The sequence below is a fragment of the Phalaenopsis equestris genome, unplaced genomic scaffold, assembly GCF_001263595.1.
Source record: "Phalaenopsis equestris unplaced genomic scaffold, ASM126359v1 Scaffold000022, whole genome shotgun sequence".
Lineage (NCBI taxonomy): Eukaryota > Viridiplantae > Streptophyta > Magnoliopsida > Asparagales > Orchidaceae > Phalaenopsis > Phalaenopsis equestris.
The window spans coordinates 1471316-1489522 of NW_018164464.1; the positions used below are offsets into that span (position 1 = coordinate 1471316).

The 18207-nt window shown below is 34.1% G+C and overlaps 2 protein-coding genes across 2 annotated transcripts in view; one reads left to right on the plus strand and one right to left on the minus strand.

The window, feature by feature from the left end:
* Nucleotides 1–18: 18 nt before the first annotated feature.
* On the plus strand, nt 19–5137 carry LOC110018503 (endoglucanase 12-like). Its single transcript, XM_020715839.1, has 5 exons — nt 19–718; nt 801–1108; nt 1177–1774; nt 2829–3001; nt 4679–5137. The coding sequence occupies exons 1-5, from the start codon at nt 340–342 to the stop codon at nt 5078–5080; spliced, it is 1860 nt and encodes a 619-aa protein (XP_020571498.1). The 5' UTR covers nt 19–339; the 3' UTR covers nt 5081–5137.
* Nucleotides 5138–9411: 4274 nt separating this feature from the next.
* The window catches only part of LOC110018489 (protein SDE2 homolog), a 14713-nt gene continuing 5917 nt past the window's right edge, over nt 9412–18207 (minus strand). Inside the window, exon 3 of the mRNA XM_020715824.1 lies at nt 9412–9787. Within this exon, the coding sequence (XP_020571483.1) occupies nt 9626–9787 (162 nt within the window). The 3' untranslated portion in view covers nt 9412–9625. The remainder of the gene's footprint in view (nt 9788–18207) is intronic.

Below are 18207 nucleotides of genomic sequence, written 5' to 3' on the forward strand. Positions count from 1 at the left end.
GAAGTTTGGTATGTATAATGCATGTAAATGCCCCAAATAAGAATAAAATTCCCGCACCGACTGCGCTTCCATCTTCCTCGTCTTCTTCTTCTTTCCCCCCTGCTCTGCTTATTCTCTCAAAGTCAACCTTTTCCTTTCTGTACACGTTGAAAACGACCACAGAACTCCCTGCAAACCAATGTAGAAAAACAGAAAAGGCGCGCAGCTTCCTTCCCCTCTCCATCCCCTCTTCTACCCCCCTTCATCCACTAATCTCCACTTCGCCACCTTCCCCCAATCTCCAAAAACCCCATCTTTTCAATTTTCTGTCCATCCTCTTCCCAACAATCCCTCCCAATCATGCTCCCCGGTAACCACTGGGGCGGGCCATTAGAGATCCACGGCGACGAACCCGCCGACGACGAACAAAGCCGCAACCTTGATCTCGATCCCCACGCCCTCGGCCGCCGGCAATACCTCGACGAAACGCAGCAGAGCTGGCTTTTAGAACCACAGCTGGCTAAGAAGCGAAAGAACAAGTATGTTGACTTAGGCTGCTTTGTCTGCAAACGCAAACTCCTCTGGTGGATTCTCTGGGCCGCGCTCGCCTCCTTCGTCCTCATCGGAGTTCCCATAATCATATCCAAATCCTTGCCCAAACACAAGCGAGCTCCGCCGCCCCCCGACGAGTACTCCAAAGCGCTGCATAAAGCTCTGCTTTTCTTCAACGCCCAAAAATGTAACAACTTTATTGCTCTCCGATACATTCACTTCATTTCCACATCATCTTTCAGATAATTTCAGATGAATTCATTGTACAGCGGGAAGATTACCGAAGAACAATGGGATTTCATGGCGAGGGGACTCGGGGCTGAGAGACGGGGTGGGAGAGACAGAGCTGAAGCATGGATTGGTGGGAGGGTATTACGATGCCGGAGATAATATAAAGTTCCATTTTCCGATGGCTTTCTCCATGAGTCTGCTGAGCTGGTCGGTGGTGGAGTATAGCAGCAAATATAAGGCGCTGGGAGAGTATGATCATGTCAGAGACATCATTAAATGGGGGACTGATTATCTTCTCCTCACCTTCAATTCCTCTGCTACAAACATTGACAAGATTTATGCGCAGGTAACAGCTTTGATTCCCTCTAATGGCTGCTCCGATTGCAAAATTCATGTTTTTTTTTCTATTACCAGGTGGGCGTGGCGAAGACCAACTCCACCACCGCCGACGACCACTACTGCTGGCAACGTCCGGAAGACATGTCGTACCCCCGCCCCGTCATCTCCGTCACCTCCGCCCCTGATCTCGCCGCCGAAATCTCCTCCGCCCTGGCCTCCGCCTCCATCGTTTTCCGCGACAATCCTTCCTACTCCTCCCGCCTCCTCCGCGCCGCCTCCACCGCCTTCAAATTCGCCCGCAGCGCCTCCCGCCGCTCCCCCTACTCGCGCAACAACCCCGACATCTCCTCCTTCTACAACTCCTCGGGCTACTGGGACGAGTACATGTGGAGCGCCGCCTGGATGTATTACGCCACCGGGAACTCGAGTTTCGCCACCTTCGCCACCGATCCCCGGCTGCCGAAGAACGCGAAGGCCTTCGGGAGCTTGCCGGACCTCGGGGTGCTCAGTTGGGATAATAAGCTCCCGGCGGCGATGCTGATTTGGACGAGGTTCAGGATTTTTCTGAACCCCGGCTATCCGTACGAGGAGTCGCTCCGGGGTTATTTTAATGCTACCGGGCTTAATATGTGCGCTAATCTTAGAAGGTTTAATGTCTTCAATTATACAAAAGGTTTGCGTTTAATTTTTATTTATATGTTTTTTTGTAGGGAATGATTTTCTGTCCCGACTCTCCAAGACGTGGCTCTAAGTGTCCATTCTAATAATACAACCATATTTGTGTTTTATTGGGGAGGAGGTTGTTTCGGGATTATTGAAGTGGAACTGCAGAGATTATTGAAGAAAAACTCATATATTCCACTTGAATAATCCAAAAAAATCGAGAAATAACCCTGAAATAACATTTACGATTCTACTTCAATAAACCCGAAATAATAACGTAGAGGTTATTTTGGGGTTATTAAAGTAAAATATATGAGTTTCTCTTCAATAATTTCGAAATAACCTCAAAATAACATCTACGGTGTTATTTTGGGTTTACTGAAGCAGAACCTCAGAGGTTATTTCGGGGTTATGCAGAGTCCGCGATTCCACTTTAATAATTTTTTAGGCGGGTCTGATATAACACATATGACAGTATATTACTGGTAGTACGCACGTAGAGCTACCTCCAGAGTCCGGATAGAAATATTTTTCTTTTTGAGGATCTCATTTTGAGCGTGCTGAGCTGAGATCGGCTCGAAATTGGCTTGAATAGATTTGGTGTCGCTCGAATCGACCTGTGGCTCGTTATATTTGATTTGAGGCCGAGTTGGCTCGACATTGAATCGAGCATGATCCGGTTCGAAGTCGAAACGGGCTGACTCAATTTATGTTATTTGAATCCTTTCTAGCTCGAAATTGGCCCCGGTGACTTGTCATATTAAATCATATTTATTATTATATACATATATAGATATAATTTTTATAAATAAAGAAATTTATAAGGCATTCTCAAGCCAGTATGGCTCGAAACAAATTTGATCCTAACTTTTGGCTCATAGCTTGGCTCATTAAAATTCAAATTGCTTTTCGAGGGATTAACGATCTTCGAGCGAAATTCACAGCCCTGATTAGGTGTTATGATTGACTCAAAATAAATTAAATGATTTTTCGAACTGTAAATAATGTTTTGCATTAATTCCATTATTTTTAATTTTGTAAATTACATCATAATTAATTGTTAGGTGGGATGCCGGAGCTGAATCATGGCCGGCCACAACCGCTGCAGTATGTAGTGAACGCGGCTTTTCTGGCTAGTTTATACGCGGATTATATGGACGCCACGAAGGTACCCGGCTGGAATTGCGGCCCTTATTACTTCTCCACTGACGTTCTTCGCTCTTTCGCCGCTTCCCAGGTACTGTTTGATTTTACGGTTAAATAAATTTTCGTTATTTTTTCTTTTTTTTTTTTAATTTTGGAAATTTACATATTCATTCCACACGATTCACATGAATTTATATATTTAACACCTAAAGTTTGATTTTTACATACATAATATTAACCCATGCATGTAGGGCTGTCAAAATGGCTCGTTGTTCGCAAACAGCTCGTATTCGGCTCATTCGCTAAGCTAACAAGCCGCGAGCCGAACACGAACAAATATTTGTTCGTTCATGCTCGGCTCGTTTTGGCTTGAAATACTACTATCAATTATATATATATCTTTGGTAAGTAGTATTTTTTTAAAAAAAATTAATCGACTATAAGGCTACAAAGATTTATAATCAATTAAAAGTATTAATTAAGAAAATAGAATAAAGATTATTAAATTAGATTAAAAAAATACTTTAAATCTTACCCCAATCCTTGTCATCTTATGACTACGTGATTAAGGTTGTCAATACTTTAAATCTTACCCCAGTCCTTGTCATCTTATGACTACGTGATTAAGGTTGTCAAAATGATTATTTGTTCGTGAACAGCTCGTGTTCGGCTCTGTCCGGCCCGCTAACCAAACGAGCCGAACACGAACACCATTTTTGAGCTTGAAATATAAACGTGCCGAACACGAGCTGAGACTGGGCTCGCTGTGTTCGGGTCGTTTACACCACTACATGCATGAAAGATGTATTTGGATGCCGAACACAAGCTGAGACTGGGCTCGCTGTGTTCGGGTTGTTTACACCACTACATGCATGAAAGATGTATTTGGATTTAAAAGTTGAGTGATATGCATGTACATATCAAAGTTTAGGTATTAGGTTTGTAAATAGATAATAATTGTGTGGTATATATGTAAATGCCACGTAGATGTTTGGATATTTTATCAGATTTCTATATATAAATACGTAAGAGTTCTTTGGTGTATGTGTAAATTTCCCTTTTAATTATTATGAGTCTCAAAGTTATTGAATTCGATTTGTAATTAGTATAATATAAATAGAGCTGTCTAAAGAGCTCGTTATTCTCGAGCAGCTCGTGTTCGGCTCGTTAATAAGCTCATATTTGATCGTTCACTAAATTAATGAGACGAACACGGTAATTTTTTTACGCTCGATATATAAACGAGGTGAGCACGAATAAAGATTTGTTCATTCGAGTTCGAATCGTTTTGGTTCGAAATACTACTCATCCATTATATATATATATATGTATATATATATATTAAATTTAAATAACTATTTGGCTACAAAGACTTATGTTCAATTAAAATTGTTAATTTAAAAAATAGAATAAAAAATATATTTAATTATATTTAAATAATATTTTAATATAAACAAGATTTAAATCTTATTGGAACCCTTAACATCCTAAGTCTCTTTATTCACAAACAATTCGTGTTTGACTCGCTGAGCAAACAAATCGAACACGAACACATTTCTTGTGTTCAAAACATAAACGAGACGAACACGAACAGTGATATTTTTTAACGATCTGAACATGTGCTGAGCCTGGGCTCGCTCGAGTTCGGCTCGTTTTACAGCCCTAAATATTAATGCCAATTAATTCTGAAACATCACTAATCTTAAAGTAAATTATTGCATCACTCAGGAAAATAAAGCTTCCTATTTTTCTGAATTCATCATTGCAGATCAACTATGTTCTCGGAGATAATCCGCGAAAGATGAGCTACGTGGTTGGCTACGGCCGGAACTACCCTCGCCATGTCCACCACCGCGGGGCTTCCATCCCGCACAACGGAGTCAAGTATTCCTGCACTGGTGGCTGGAAATGGCGCGACGCCAAGACGCCTAACCCAAACACCATTACCGGCGCCATGGTCGGCGGGCCTGATAAGCACGACGGCTTCTCCGACGTTCGCACAAACTATAATTACACGGAGCCGACGCTGGCCGGCAATGCCGGCCTCGTTGCTGCTCTGATTTCACTCACTGCCACCGGAGGGTCTGGAATTGATAAAAATACTATCTTTGCGTCTTTGCCGCCGCTCTTTCCGGCGGCGCCGCCGCCTCCTCCGCCGTGGCAGCCTTAAGATTTATTAATTCTTTCTTTCCTTTTCTAAAAAGTTGAAAAAATTTGTTCATTAGCATGGGTGGTATCACTGAATAAATTGTATTGAAACAAAATATCTTGATATTACAAAACAAATGTGAGCAAAATTTGTTCACATTTATGAACAAAATGTGGGAAAAAATTTTGCATCATGAGTCAATGAGAGTCATCATTGACTCATGATGTCTCGTGATATAAAATTTTATTAGGAGTTCAATCACAATGTGTCATGTGTATGATCCGACTCCACTAAAGACAGAAAACTAAATTATTTAATGCATGACGGACCGGACCGTACACGTGATGCATTGTGATTGGAGTCCCAATATAATTTTGCATCAGAACTCCTAATGTAATATTTTTTCAAAATGTGGAGATTTAGCCACTGTTAAATATCTTTCTGGCTCGAAGCAATCATGGCAGAATATTACAAATCACAACATAAATATTTGGGGTGGTTTGAACCGCTATGTAGTAGTTTAGGTTTTATAAGAATTAAGTATTATTTATCATATATGATTAATATCGATTTAATTTCATGAATCTTTCATTTGATTTCGATTTTTAAGTTTCATCTTTTAAATTTGCTCAATTAAATAAAAGTTTAGATCATACAAATATGTGAAAATCAAATATTTATGTTCTAAAAGTAAAAATTTAAACAAATATATATATATATTCATGAATCTTTCATTTAATTTTGAGTTCTTAGTTTCATCTTTTAAATTTGCTCAATTAAATAAAAGTTTAGATCATACAAATATGTGAAAATCAAATATATATAGATAATCCTGTAAAATTATTTGATAATTTCTGTTAGGATTTAAGAGTATGTATGGTCGTTGGACTTAAATAACAAATCATAATAGGATTTGGTAAATTGTGTGAATTTGATTTCTTAAAATGTTTCAAAATACACAAAATCAGCTAACTTCTTAAATTCAATTAACATTTCATTTCAAATTATGATAATTAAAAATTATATATTTACTAAATTAATTAATTATTAATACAAATTTTATTAAATTATTTATTAAATAGAAGTTAAATAATTTTTAAAAAACAAATAATGAACGATGCTGTCGTATTGGAGCTAGCTAAGAACTCAACGATGGGATCGCGGCTTATGGAAACCCCGAACTCCCTTTTTCTCCCTCTTCCACTCCTCTCCTGCCCGCAACCATTGAGGAAGTTAACTTAATCGATTTACTAAATCCACCAATTTATTGGATTTAGTAAATCTGGGATTTAAAGCCGAAGTCCGTGAAATCTAGATTTATCAAATCCAAAGTTTTATTTTGTCCAAAATGACTGTTTGGCAAAAAATAAGGTTAAATCGAGCTTAAATCCCGCTCTAAATATGTTACTAGGCAAGCCCTATAACTGTGAATTTAGCTCGAAGATTGATTTGAATTTCGGCTCAAATCAAGATCTGATCGAAATAAACAAACTGAGCTACAAGCCAAAATTTTGGATTAAGTTTTTTTAGCCGGTTTCAAGCTCACCCTAGTGATATTAGGGCTATGAATTTAGTGAATTAAGTTCGAAGATTATTGCTCATTTATAGTGATTCAAATTTTGGCTCTGATTGAGAACGGATCGAAATAAATAAGTCGAACTATGAGTTAAAATTTTGGATTGAATTTTTTTGATATGATTTGAAGCCGATCCCAACTTGGCTCGAAATTGGATTATTGACAACCCTAATGGGACTGCATTTTACATTTTTTTTTTCACATAAAAATCTTATTTAAATAAAGCAACGGCTTAATTTTTATTGCCGTTGAAGAGCTTTATACCACCCAAATATAAGTATGGTATGCTTTGTATGTAAATCTCTTACGCTAATGCTTTACAACACAGTGAATTACTAATAATATATCATATTTTGTTGATGTGTGCTAGAAAATTCACAGCAGTAGATTAGCAGATTATCGTCTTAGTGTGGAGCAAAGATGAAGAGAAAACAATCAGTAGTGACACCATAAATGTTAAGGTGAAAAACCTGTAAAGAGAAAAAAACGCATTGCCTAGCCCTGTTAAAGAAATCCACATGTAGATTGTATACATAAGCACCTTTCCGTTTCTTTGGGGAGCATTCTTCATAAAACCCAACATATGTTGTGAGCCCAAGCTTTCCAACATGACCATGAGACCAACTAATCCATATATAATTCCACTATTAAATGAGATAAGTGGCAAAATATTTCATTTCAATCTCAAAATTTATATATGATTTAATTTAGTCGCCACGAAAGAGCTCTTAAAAGCCTGCAATAGAAGCTTGGTGATTAATTTGATATTTTCATGAATTTTTTTACTATAATGTTCTCATGTGAGAATAACCAGGGAACTATTTTCACTTACTATTTCACACGCACACGCTACATACTATATTCAATGTTGAAGTATAATCAACAAACCCAAGAGCATCCATCAGAAACTTTAAAATAAAAGCAGTAATTTGGAACATGTGTTTAAATCATTTATACATCGAGCTAAAAAATTGTGTTCAGCTCGTTTGCCTAACTAGCCAAACACGAGTTGTTCACGAATAATAGGTCGTTGTTCACGAATAATAAGTCATTTTGAAAATCTTAGTGACAGTCGTAAGATCTTAAGAGTATTGCGAGATTTAAATCTTATTATTTATATTAAATTTAATATAATTATATTTTATTGTTTAATTAGTTATTTTAATTTATTATAAATCTTTATAGCTATGTAGTCAATTATATTATTTAAAAATAATATTCATTAATTATATATATAATTTAATTATTTCAAGCTAAAACGAGCTGAACGCGGACAAACAAATCTTTATTTATGTTCGACTCGTTTTAAACACGGACAAACAAATCTTTATTTATGTTCGACTCGTTTATATATTGAGCGTAGAAAAATTGTTCGTTTTTTACTCATTTATTTAGTGAACGAATCGAACACAAATTATGTAACCAGTCGAACACGAGCTGTTCACGAATTTTGATGATCTAGTACCAAGAGGTACAGCATATGAAACCATTTCCGTTTCAACATGAATTTTGAGAAAGGTTTTTAGCTTTGTTTCCTGTAGTTCTTTTTTTTTTATTATTAGTGATTGTAAAATAAAATCAAGAAATGTTCTGAATGTTAAATAATTCTCTCTCTCTCCAAGGAGCAGATGGGCAATGAAAAAGGCTTGTATTGGCATAGCACAAATTAGGGGTTATGCAGGTGGGAATGCAATGGTGTTCCAAATCTCTCTACTGTCATTTGTTTCTTGGATTTTTTATATGAAGTGGCAGCCTAATGTAGAACCAATGAAGCTCAGGTTGCACTTTGTTTTAATATATGATTTTAATATATCACTCTGCTGTCGCGAATTCTCGGACACGCAACAAGAACCATGTACATGTTAACGAAGTCCTGCTAAACAAACAAGGAGTGTTTTGGCACTTATGGAGATCAAATGTACGATTTACGACGAATGTAAACAAATGCATCATCAAGATCAATACCAGCAAATATATATCTTAATATACACTATTGAATAAGATAAATGTCAAAGCCAAGATGTGAGGCAAGGATTGGGTCGAACACATACGATGACGATGTTAGACAACAAAGAAAGGTGCCGATTGTGACATAAAAAGTAGGCATCTTTGTAAATTGCATAATTTGGGGAAGTTCATGTGACAATTTATTCTAAATTCTTCCCATTTGGGAAGATTCATAATGCTAAAAATATAAACTAAACTCTCTATATTTATTTTTTCTGCAGGAGTAGCGCAAAAGCTTTGCAAAAGCTGCATTACTCATTCTAAATGGTTTCTACAATATCAAACTACCCTTTTAGGTTATTTATTATCCAAATAAGATTCAAAGCAATCTAATATAAAACCAAAAACACAATTTATTAAGAACTTCGGCTGACTGTTAAAATGACAAAAACTGAAAAGCCGAAACATAAGATTCCAAAAATCTCTTTTAATATCTATAGAAATTAATAAAAAATTTTCAAAAATAGATTTCAGAACATTAAAGATTCTATATTTAATTACAATTGATTAAATATTGCCAACAAATCATTTTTTTAAGGTTAATAAGTGAAACTAAACTATAGTTTAAAAAAAAAAAAAAAAAGGACTAATAACCAAATTAATAAAAAATTTTCAAAAATAGATTTCAGAACATTAAAGATTCTATATTTAATTACAATTAATTAAATATCCAAAGAAAAACTATAGAATTTCTTTTTAATGGCAACAATCATTTTTTAAGGTTAATAAGTGAAACTAAACTATAGTTAAAAAAAAAAAAAAACAGGACTAGTAGCCTTCACCTGGATTTGTCAAGATTAAGTTTTAGGACTTTAAAATCAAGAACACAGTAACCATTCAGTAGATGGTTTTAACTATACATGCGGATCACAGATACTTAAAAAAGTATTTTTTTTAAAAAAAAGGAGGTGCGGAAATGGTAGTGATTAAGCCGTACTTGTATGGAGTGTGTTTCCATTTCTCTTGGCTTGAATATTGGAGCTTCATTTCCCTTGGCATGGGGGTTTAGCGAGCAACTTCTTCGGCAGCTTGTCCAGAGGGGTTGTTTTCAGCAGAAAAAGCCTGGAAGCTCGCTCCTGCAGTGTGCCGCCGCACTTCAGGCCCCTTGCCTGCAGCTCCATCTTTAGCCTGTCCATGCCAAGAACCTGCGACAACATTTTGTTAAGAGAATTCCACTTTGCATGAATCAACATATTTTGTTAAGAGAATTCCATATTTTGTTAAGAAAATTCCACTTTGCATGAATCGACATATTTGGTGACATCTCGTTCAATATGCATTGTTTGTTTTTTTTTTATTTGATTTGAAATTTTTTTATGATCATATTTGATGAACAAGGCTTTATCAAAAAACTACTACATATCGAAAAAAAACCCCTAACCAAATATATTTTAAAATAAAAAATCATATTAAATAGTAGTTCAAGCTTTTAGTATCCCACCGATCAAATATTCAAATCATGCATATTGCCCTTTGAGCTCAACTTTTCCGAAAAAAAAAAACCCTAAAGAGCCATTTGGGATATGTCAAGATCAGGCCCCCTGGGCTCATAATTAATCAAAACGAATATAAACGATCAGACGGTGGAAAGTAAATTTTCTATGACTAATAATTTATCATCCAATTGAAATGAAAGAGCAACTAAATAAAGTAAATTAAATTTTTACAATAAAATTTAGCTTATTTCTGATTGTTCGGGACTACTATAAATATTTTCTATTATATTGTTCATATTTTAATCAAATAGTTAAAACCTGAAATATTAGTTTAGAACAAAAATAAACTAATCATAGTTAGTGAATACTCATATTACTGAAGTATGTAACACAATGAAAAAATAATAATTTGTATACTAACTGAACTGCATGTAAATCAATCAAGAAGATTTGACTGTTTGTACTGTTTTAATATGATCATTCAAAGTGATTCAAAACATTAATTATGTCTATATTATTTACATATCAATATCTTTTAAATCTATATACAACCGCCCCAAGAGCATCATCTAAACCTGTACCAATGAACGCACATCAGTATTAATATTATTTTCTATTTATGTAAACGAATATGTTACGCCCTTACAAGCGTCGGTCCACCCTTGACCAGCTGGAAGCAGTATATCTGGCTCATAGGCAGGCCGGTCTGGGTGACGAGAAGAAGTGGAACAGATAGGCGAAGCCACAAAAGAAGAAAAGGAAAGGGTGGGGTCCACTAAGGCCATAATCACCTATGCAAGGAGAAGAGATTAAAGAAGTTTGAAGGGAAAATTAGGAAGGAAAGTTTTTAAAATGCTGTGAGAGGATTTTATTAGGGTAGAACTTAGGGTTTGCTTTCTTTTATGCATGGTTTATAAGAGATTAAAGAAGTTTGAAGAGAAAATTAGGAAGGAAGGTTTTTAAAATGCTGTGAGAGGATTTTATTAGGGTGGAACTTAGGGTTTGCTTTCTTTTATGCATGGTTTATTGCAGCTGTTGTTTTTCTTTCTTCTTGTCTAGTGACGTCTAGGGTATGAGAGAGGCTATCTACCTCTCGGATAGTAGAGCAATTTTGTATCTTGCTTGTTTCTTTTGATCTTTCGTAAGAGTAGCCCTCATTTGTGTTTTTTTCACCTATCTATTGTCATTTCGTTGTGGTTTGTTTGTTGATTTTGGGTTCGAGGCGCATCAGGGTACTTTTGGATTCCTCCGCTAATGTGATAAAAAGGTGAACTTCATCACAGTCAAGCATGCACAGACACTCAATCACTCTATACAATACTTAATAAATAATGCATAAAACATTTCAAATTAAGACACTACAAATATTGATATCGAAATGACCGATAACATTTCAATAATAATTCATACAATTAGTTTATAATGGATACACAAATACTAATATAACTTAAAAGTACGAGCACTCACCTTTCTTAATTAGCTTGAAAATCAATCTTTTTATTCCTACTTCACCTTCTTTAGGTTGACATCTATAAAAAAGAAAGTTTATAATAATTAATTATATGTTTAGTTCTTTTTTATGCTTATGTCTATATTTAATCCTAACATCCCCTTTCTATTATTTGTTTAATTAAATTTCACTCTACTTAATTAATGATTATAATAAGTTTTATTTATTTATATTTAACAAGTCTTTATTTCATACTTAATGAGTTTATTTACTCTCATAACTATTATTATTAACATATATAAATAAATCCTACCTCTCAACCTTTGATTCAACCCTCAACACCCCCCAATCAAACTCTTGGCATTATACCAAACCGCAAAACCACAAAGGAAGTTGCAGCAAGAAGAGTTCTGCTTGACCGCCAACTTCTCGGTTCACCCTTTTCGCACAAGAAATGAGATAAGAAAAGAAGTTTTCCTGTTCTTTGCACGTGAGCCCCTTTCCTGAAAGTCAAGCCGCTCGATTCGACTCTACACCCGCACGCGAGAGCTCCTTCCTCTCTTCCTTTTGCTCGCACCCGCACAATATGCACATGAGGCTTCTTCCTTCGACTTTGATGCCTTTTTCCCATGACAAAACCCCTCGTAACTACAAAAAAATCCTCCTGCAAGCAGCATCCCCACTCTCTGTAATTTGACTAGGTTTGGCTCGGCTCATTCCTCCTAGTACCTGCACTCGGCATTGTCGTCTTCACTCTGCTGAGCACACAAATGCTTTCCCTAGACGCACGTTAGCCATCTTCCTCCCCCACGTCAGAGCCCTCAGCATTGCAAATGGTGTTGAATTTTCAGTAAGAGTAACACGCTCGGTTTTATCTTCTGTCCTAGGGTACACATTATGAGATTCATAATTCGTTGACTAACTTGAGCATCGCTCTCCCCATGGGAGAGATCTTCTTCACTCACAGACAGGCTCCATCATAGCCTAACCAGATTGTAAATCACCATAAGCATATTAGTTTATTTTTTCTTTCATGCAATTGGAATTTATGTTGTTACCATTTCATGCTTTTCTGATATTTTTTTATGTAAAATTACTCTAAAGGAATTTATGTTACAATATTGTCTGCTACTGGTATAAAGAAGCCATCTTTATGTCATTTTGAACAATTTTAACAATGAAGGCAATCTTGGTTTACCCCTTCTAAATTTTATCCAAGGTATGATCTTCCGCCGCTACTGTGAAACAAAATGTCATCTGTGAAGAAATTAGCATCCGAAAGATTCAGCAACAGTGCTAGTATGATTTAACCCTGTTTAATTTTCAATTATCATCCCCGCCCCGATGATAACACAAACCTACTTAAAGGCTCCTTCCTATCTTTTGAATGAAAAGCAAAAAGAGAAAATGCCACGATCCAATATCATTTTTGCTCTATCCTAAATTCTTCATTGATATGTTGACCATGTCATCATGCCTGCTATATAGTCTACATATACAACTGTGAATCTGCTTAGCACGCATTTGGCATCATGCTATAAATACTATAAAAAGAAAATTAATAATAATTTCATTGTTAAAATATTTAAAAATGTAAGGCTTGTTCGCATCCTCATCAGCACTATACTCTAATCAATTCTTTAATGAAGGAGCAACCTATGAAAACAAATGCAAGACTTGGTAAGACATAACATACAGCAGTGTAAATTAGTAAAATCATACACAGTTCAAATGATATTTTAGTTGAGGTCCTAAAGCATATGAATCAAAAAAATCACCATAACACCTAGTCTTATTGCAACTACTTGGGATTGTCTTTATAAAACACCATCATAATCATATGAGATCCGCCCACAAAATTCCTGTTAAGCCTTCAAATAAAATTATCTATCTTGTACTTTTTCAGATAACTTCAAGCCACGTAACAGTAGATCTACCTATCTGATGCTTCTAAATCATTCCACATAAATAACTCAATAACCTCATTGATTCACCTCTTGCGCTCTATCGCACACGCCGAAATTATTTCAATTCTATTTTTTATCACTTTTAACTTCAATAGACTGAACTCCCTATCTAATTATAATATCTCTTATAACAATTAGTCTTCTTGTAACTACAATTGGCTTTATAATTCGCCATCAAAATCATATGGGATCCTCCCACAAAATTGTTTTTGAGCCTACTAATATAATTTTCTATCTTGCATTTGTCTTTTCAGATATTTCAAGTGAAGCAACATTAGATCTACCTCTTTGGTGCTTCTAAATCCTTCATAAATAACGCACGATAACATTATTGATTAAATTATTGCGCTCTATTGCACATGCCCAAATCATTTGAATTCAAATTTTTATCACTTTAACTTCAATAGACTGCACTCACTATCTAATCAAAATCTCTCATTATAATGATATCTCACTCTAAACATCCTAATTGTACCACCCATCACTTCTAACACATCAAATAAGCAATCAAATTCTTTTTATAGTCAACCCTTGGTTTCATAAAGCATAATTTGTCCATGTGAAGTTTTATATGATTTGCCTAGTCTAGAAGATATCCTCCTATTATATAATATTCCTAAGATGCTTCTCCATTTTAAACTTCGAACATATAATTATATAAACTGTGCTCTCATTTATATTATGTTCACTTGTACAAAATTGATCCAACATACTACGAACAATATGTGTATCACCAGATCTTGACAATAGTCAAATTACATTTACTAAAAATGCATATAATCTACTTGATATTTGCTCTATACATCAGAAATTTAGAAGCATTTTAGCTAATAAATTTTTTTATTGCCCCAAAATTTTGTCGCTTTAAAAGGTATCTCACTTACAAAATTGTTATTTATAAATAACATGCATTTAGATGCCTCGTTTTAATTATATTTGTAAGCATTTTTCACAATTTATACCCAAAGAAAATGATCGTCAGTAGAATCCTATAAATATTGGAAATTCTGTAGCCCTTTCAGAACTATACTAATGCTTGTTATTAATGACATCAAATCATTAGAACACACGATTTCGTTTGCACTAAATTTACATGGTGCTGGATCATAAGCCTTTTTAATATCATTAAAATTCATACAAAGATTTTTTTTTTGGTCTAAGCATCAAAACATGATCGTAATTTTTGATGTAGGGGGTAGACCTAGAATGACCTGAGCATGTCGCATAAAAAATTGATCTTTATTTATTAAAATTAAATGAAAACATGACACTAAATAGGACTCAATGGAGAAAAATGATTCATATAGGCGACCCCACTTAGTGGGACAAATGCTTGTTGTTGTCTTAGCATCAAAACTATCTCCATAATACAATTTTCTAGCACAAAAGAAAATTGACTCTCTACACACAACGCTTGAAAACTTGTATTTCATTACCCAAACTAAAAACATCAATGTATTACCTTGAAGTTTTATTTCCCTACCATTATCACAATTCTTAATATCTATTTATTTCAAACATTGGAACCGAAATAATTATTCTGTAAATATTTGACATCTACTTAATCTTTATTTTTTTTAAAAAATAGCCATTACTTAATATCTATCATAACCTCCAAATCTCAATAATTATCTTTCTTTATTCATGTTTTTTGAAAGTAACTAAGCTTCACTTCTCTAAATTAATCTTTAGAACACTTCATGATTTGATTTATTAAACTTGCTAAAATAAAATGCTAGAAAAGACTTTAATAAGTATCACAACAGCATTTATACGCTTTTATGCTTTTATTTATAACTTTGATTCTATAATATCCACCCTTAACAAATATATTCGATCTTCATCTATATATTTCATTTATTTGGTCTTAAATAATTTATGCACCTCTTCTCTTATCTTTAGTGCTTAGCTTGCAAAACTAAAATCATGAAATCATTAATGATAGTTTATTTGATTTTGCTTGCGACTTTCTTACACAAAGATCAAGCTTCCTTATATAACTATTTAAAGTCTCAATACAAAAAAATACAAACTTAGAACTCTAGTAAATCTAAAAACAACATTTACATACTTTTATGCCTTTATTTATAGCTCACACTATTAACTGCACCATTAACAAATCCATTTTTGTCGACATCTCTCTATCTCATTTATCTTGTCATTAATGCTTAGCATGCAAAACTAAAAAGCATGACATCATCAATTATTATTTCATTGACTTCGCTTGCTACCTTCTTCACAAAAAATCTGGCACCCTTAAAACCATTTGAAGTCACAATACCATATTGAAAACTTCATGATTCTCTTATTTAGCTATTCTAAAAAAATTCCAACATATAGCTTTCATAAGTTTCAAAATAGCATTTACACACTTTTACACCTTTATTTATAATTCATACTATTATCTCCACCCTTAACAGATCTATCATGGTCAAAATATCTCTATCTCATTACTCAGGACTAAAATAATTTACGCACCTTTTTTCTCACCTCTAATGTTTAGCTGGCAAAACTTAAAAATCATGAAATCACCAAAGATTGTTTCTTTGACTTTGCTTGCCACCTTCAATAAAAGTCCATTTTCCTTCTACCTATTTGAAGTCCCAATACAATGGTAATTGTCATTCTTTATAAGAAAATTTATTTTCTTTAATTCTGACTCCAACAATCTTTTAAAAAAACATATTTTTACCAAATTTGTTAAAATTATGCTTCTAAAGTCCGCTTCATCTAATTTTCACAAATGGGTGTGTAGCACTCGAACTATTGCAGGAAGCAACTAAAAAGTGCAAAGAACCGTGGCCTTGCATTACAGCATGCAGCTCAATTTTGAATCAGTTTTTTTTCTTTCTTTCTTTCTTTCATATAACTAGTCTATACATAGTTTTCAAAGGATCTTCGAGACAGTAACTTCACCCTCCCACATAGCATCCATAATGCACTTTCACCCGACTAAGCCCGCAAGCTTTGACACAACAACAAGCACCACCTCATTGCAAATACTGCAACAGGCATGCAACCACCCACCTCGATCACAATCAACCCATCAGACCCTATATATTCTTGTGCGTTAGTAAGACATTTTCATCGTTTAATGAGAATATAACATTTATAATTTAGGGTTTAAATTAAATTAATAAGATCACTTAAATTTTAAAAGCAATAAATCCTTAATATTTTTAAATCGTTGGTGAATATTTCTTAAATTGAATTTTACGATTTAATCACTTAAAAAAAGAAAAAAAATAGTAAATATTATTTTAAGAGAATTAAAATTCAAATAATGAATTAAAATAGACAATTATTAATTAACATAATAATTCTAAATTAACAATTTATAGATTTAAAGTTTTTTTGTTAATTTCTAGGTTGCTATACAATCAAATGAATGTTTTAAGCCTTCAATATTAAATTCAGTTTAAAAACTATACATTTACATACCAAAAAATTTAAGTATGGTCGATTCAAATGCAAAGAGAAAATATCTAGCTTGGAATACACAAAATTAAAATCCAAATTGAGTACTATTTGTAGTTTATGCATATATTATGCTAAGAAGATAAATCAACTCTCTCAAGCTACGCAGCATTTTATTGGTCTTTGTGGAGCACCAAAAAGAAGTAATATCACTAAATATAAGTACCACCAAATATAAGTGAGAAGTAGCTTGTTTATCAAAAAAAAAAAAAAAAAAAAATGAAAAAACATATAAGTACCACCAAATATAAGTGAAAAGTAGCTTGTTTATCAAAAAAAAAAAAAAATGTAATATAAGCGAAGAGCTATATTTTTATCGAAGAAAAAAAAACACAACTAAAATTTATCTATGAAATATAATGAGAGAAAATTAAATATTATAAAAGAATTAGATATTTAAATGTTCGCGGACGGTGATAAGAAATCATTTCAATGAAGTTTAGAATTGGGAAGCGCCACTGCATTTCAAATTAAATATCCTATAAATTTATTTTTATACAAAGGAACAAGAAAAAAAAAAGGTTGAAAAGAGAAAGATACGAGAAAAATGAAAATCAAAGAAAAGATAGAAAATAAAATGAAAGACAAAACTATATAATATATAACCAAGTGATTCAATCAAAAGCATCCTTTCAATGTAACGAAGTTGGAGATGTTAAGAGTACGTATGGGGCTGCATTGCGGTGGCGGTTCGACATCACACCACAATTTTTCTTACTTGGCAAAACTACGTTTTAAGTTTTGTTTGCTTTCTAAAAAAACTGCAGCTGAAAGCTGTGTTTTTCTGCCAGACCAGACTATTTGTGATGACTGCTAGAAAGTTGAGGCCTTACTTAAAAAAAAAAAAAATTGAAATTGCCACCATAACATTTTGAACAGCAGATTCTTCTTCAGGAGCTTCACAACTACTTATTCAAACAATTGCAGCTACCCCAAATAGACCCTAAATCATATGTTGAAGGCTATTACACAAAATAAACTAGGTCCAAAACTACCATCTGAACATAAGTTCAAAGTCACTTCATCTACTTGAAAGAGAAACACAAGAGAATGAAGGATGTGGAGGATCACAAAAAAAATTAGCAAGAGAAGTACACTCTTATGTCAAATGGATTAACTGACTGCAGAGAGCAACAATAAAAAAATAGTTAATTTCCCATTCGGCATAATACTCTTCAAGTAAATAAATGCATTTCAGCTCTTTGCAATTAATGGGTTATATATATATATACAGC

Bases quoted from the DNA above. Each gene is read 5' to 3' on its own strand.
- LOC110018503 (XM_020715839.1), top strand. From the start codon at position 340: ATGCTCCCCGGTAACCACTGGGGCGGGCCATTAGAGATCCACGGCGAC. The intron at 719-800 runs GTAACAACTTTA...TTCATTGTACAG, and splicing joins TTTCTTCAACGCCCAAAAAT to CGGGAAGATTACCGAAGAAC. The intron at 1,109-1,176 runs GTAACAGCTTTG...TTCTATTACCAG, and splicing joins TTGACAAGATTTATGCGCAG to GTGGGCGTGGCGAAGACCAA.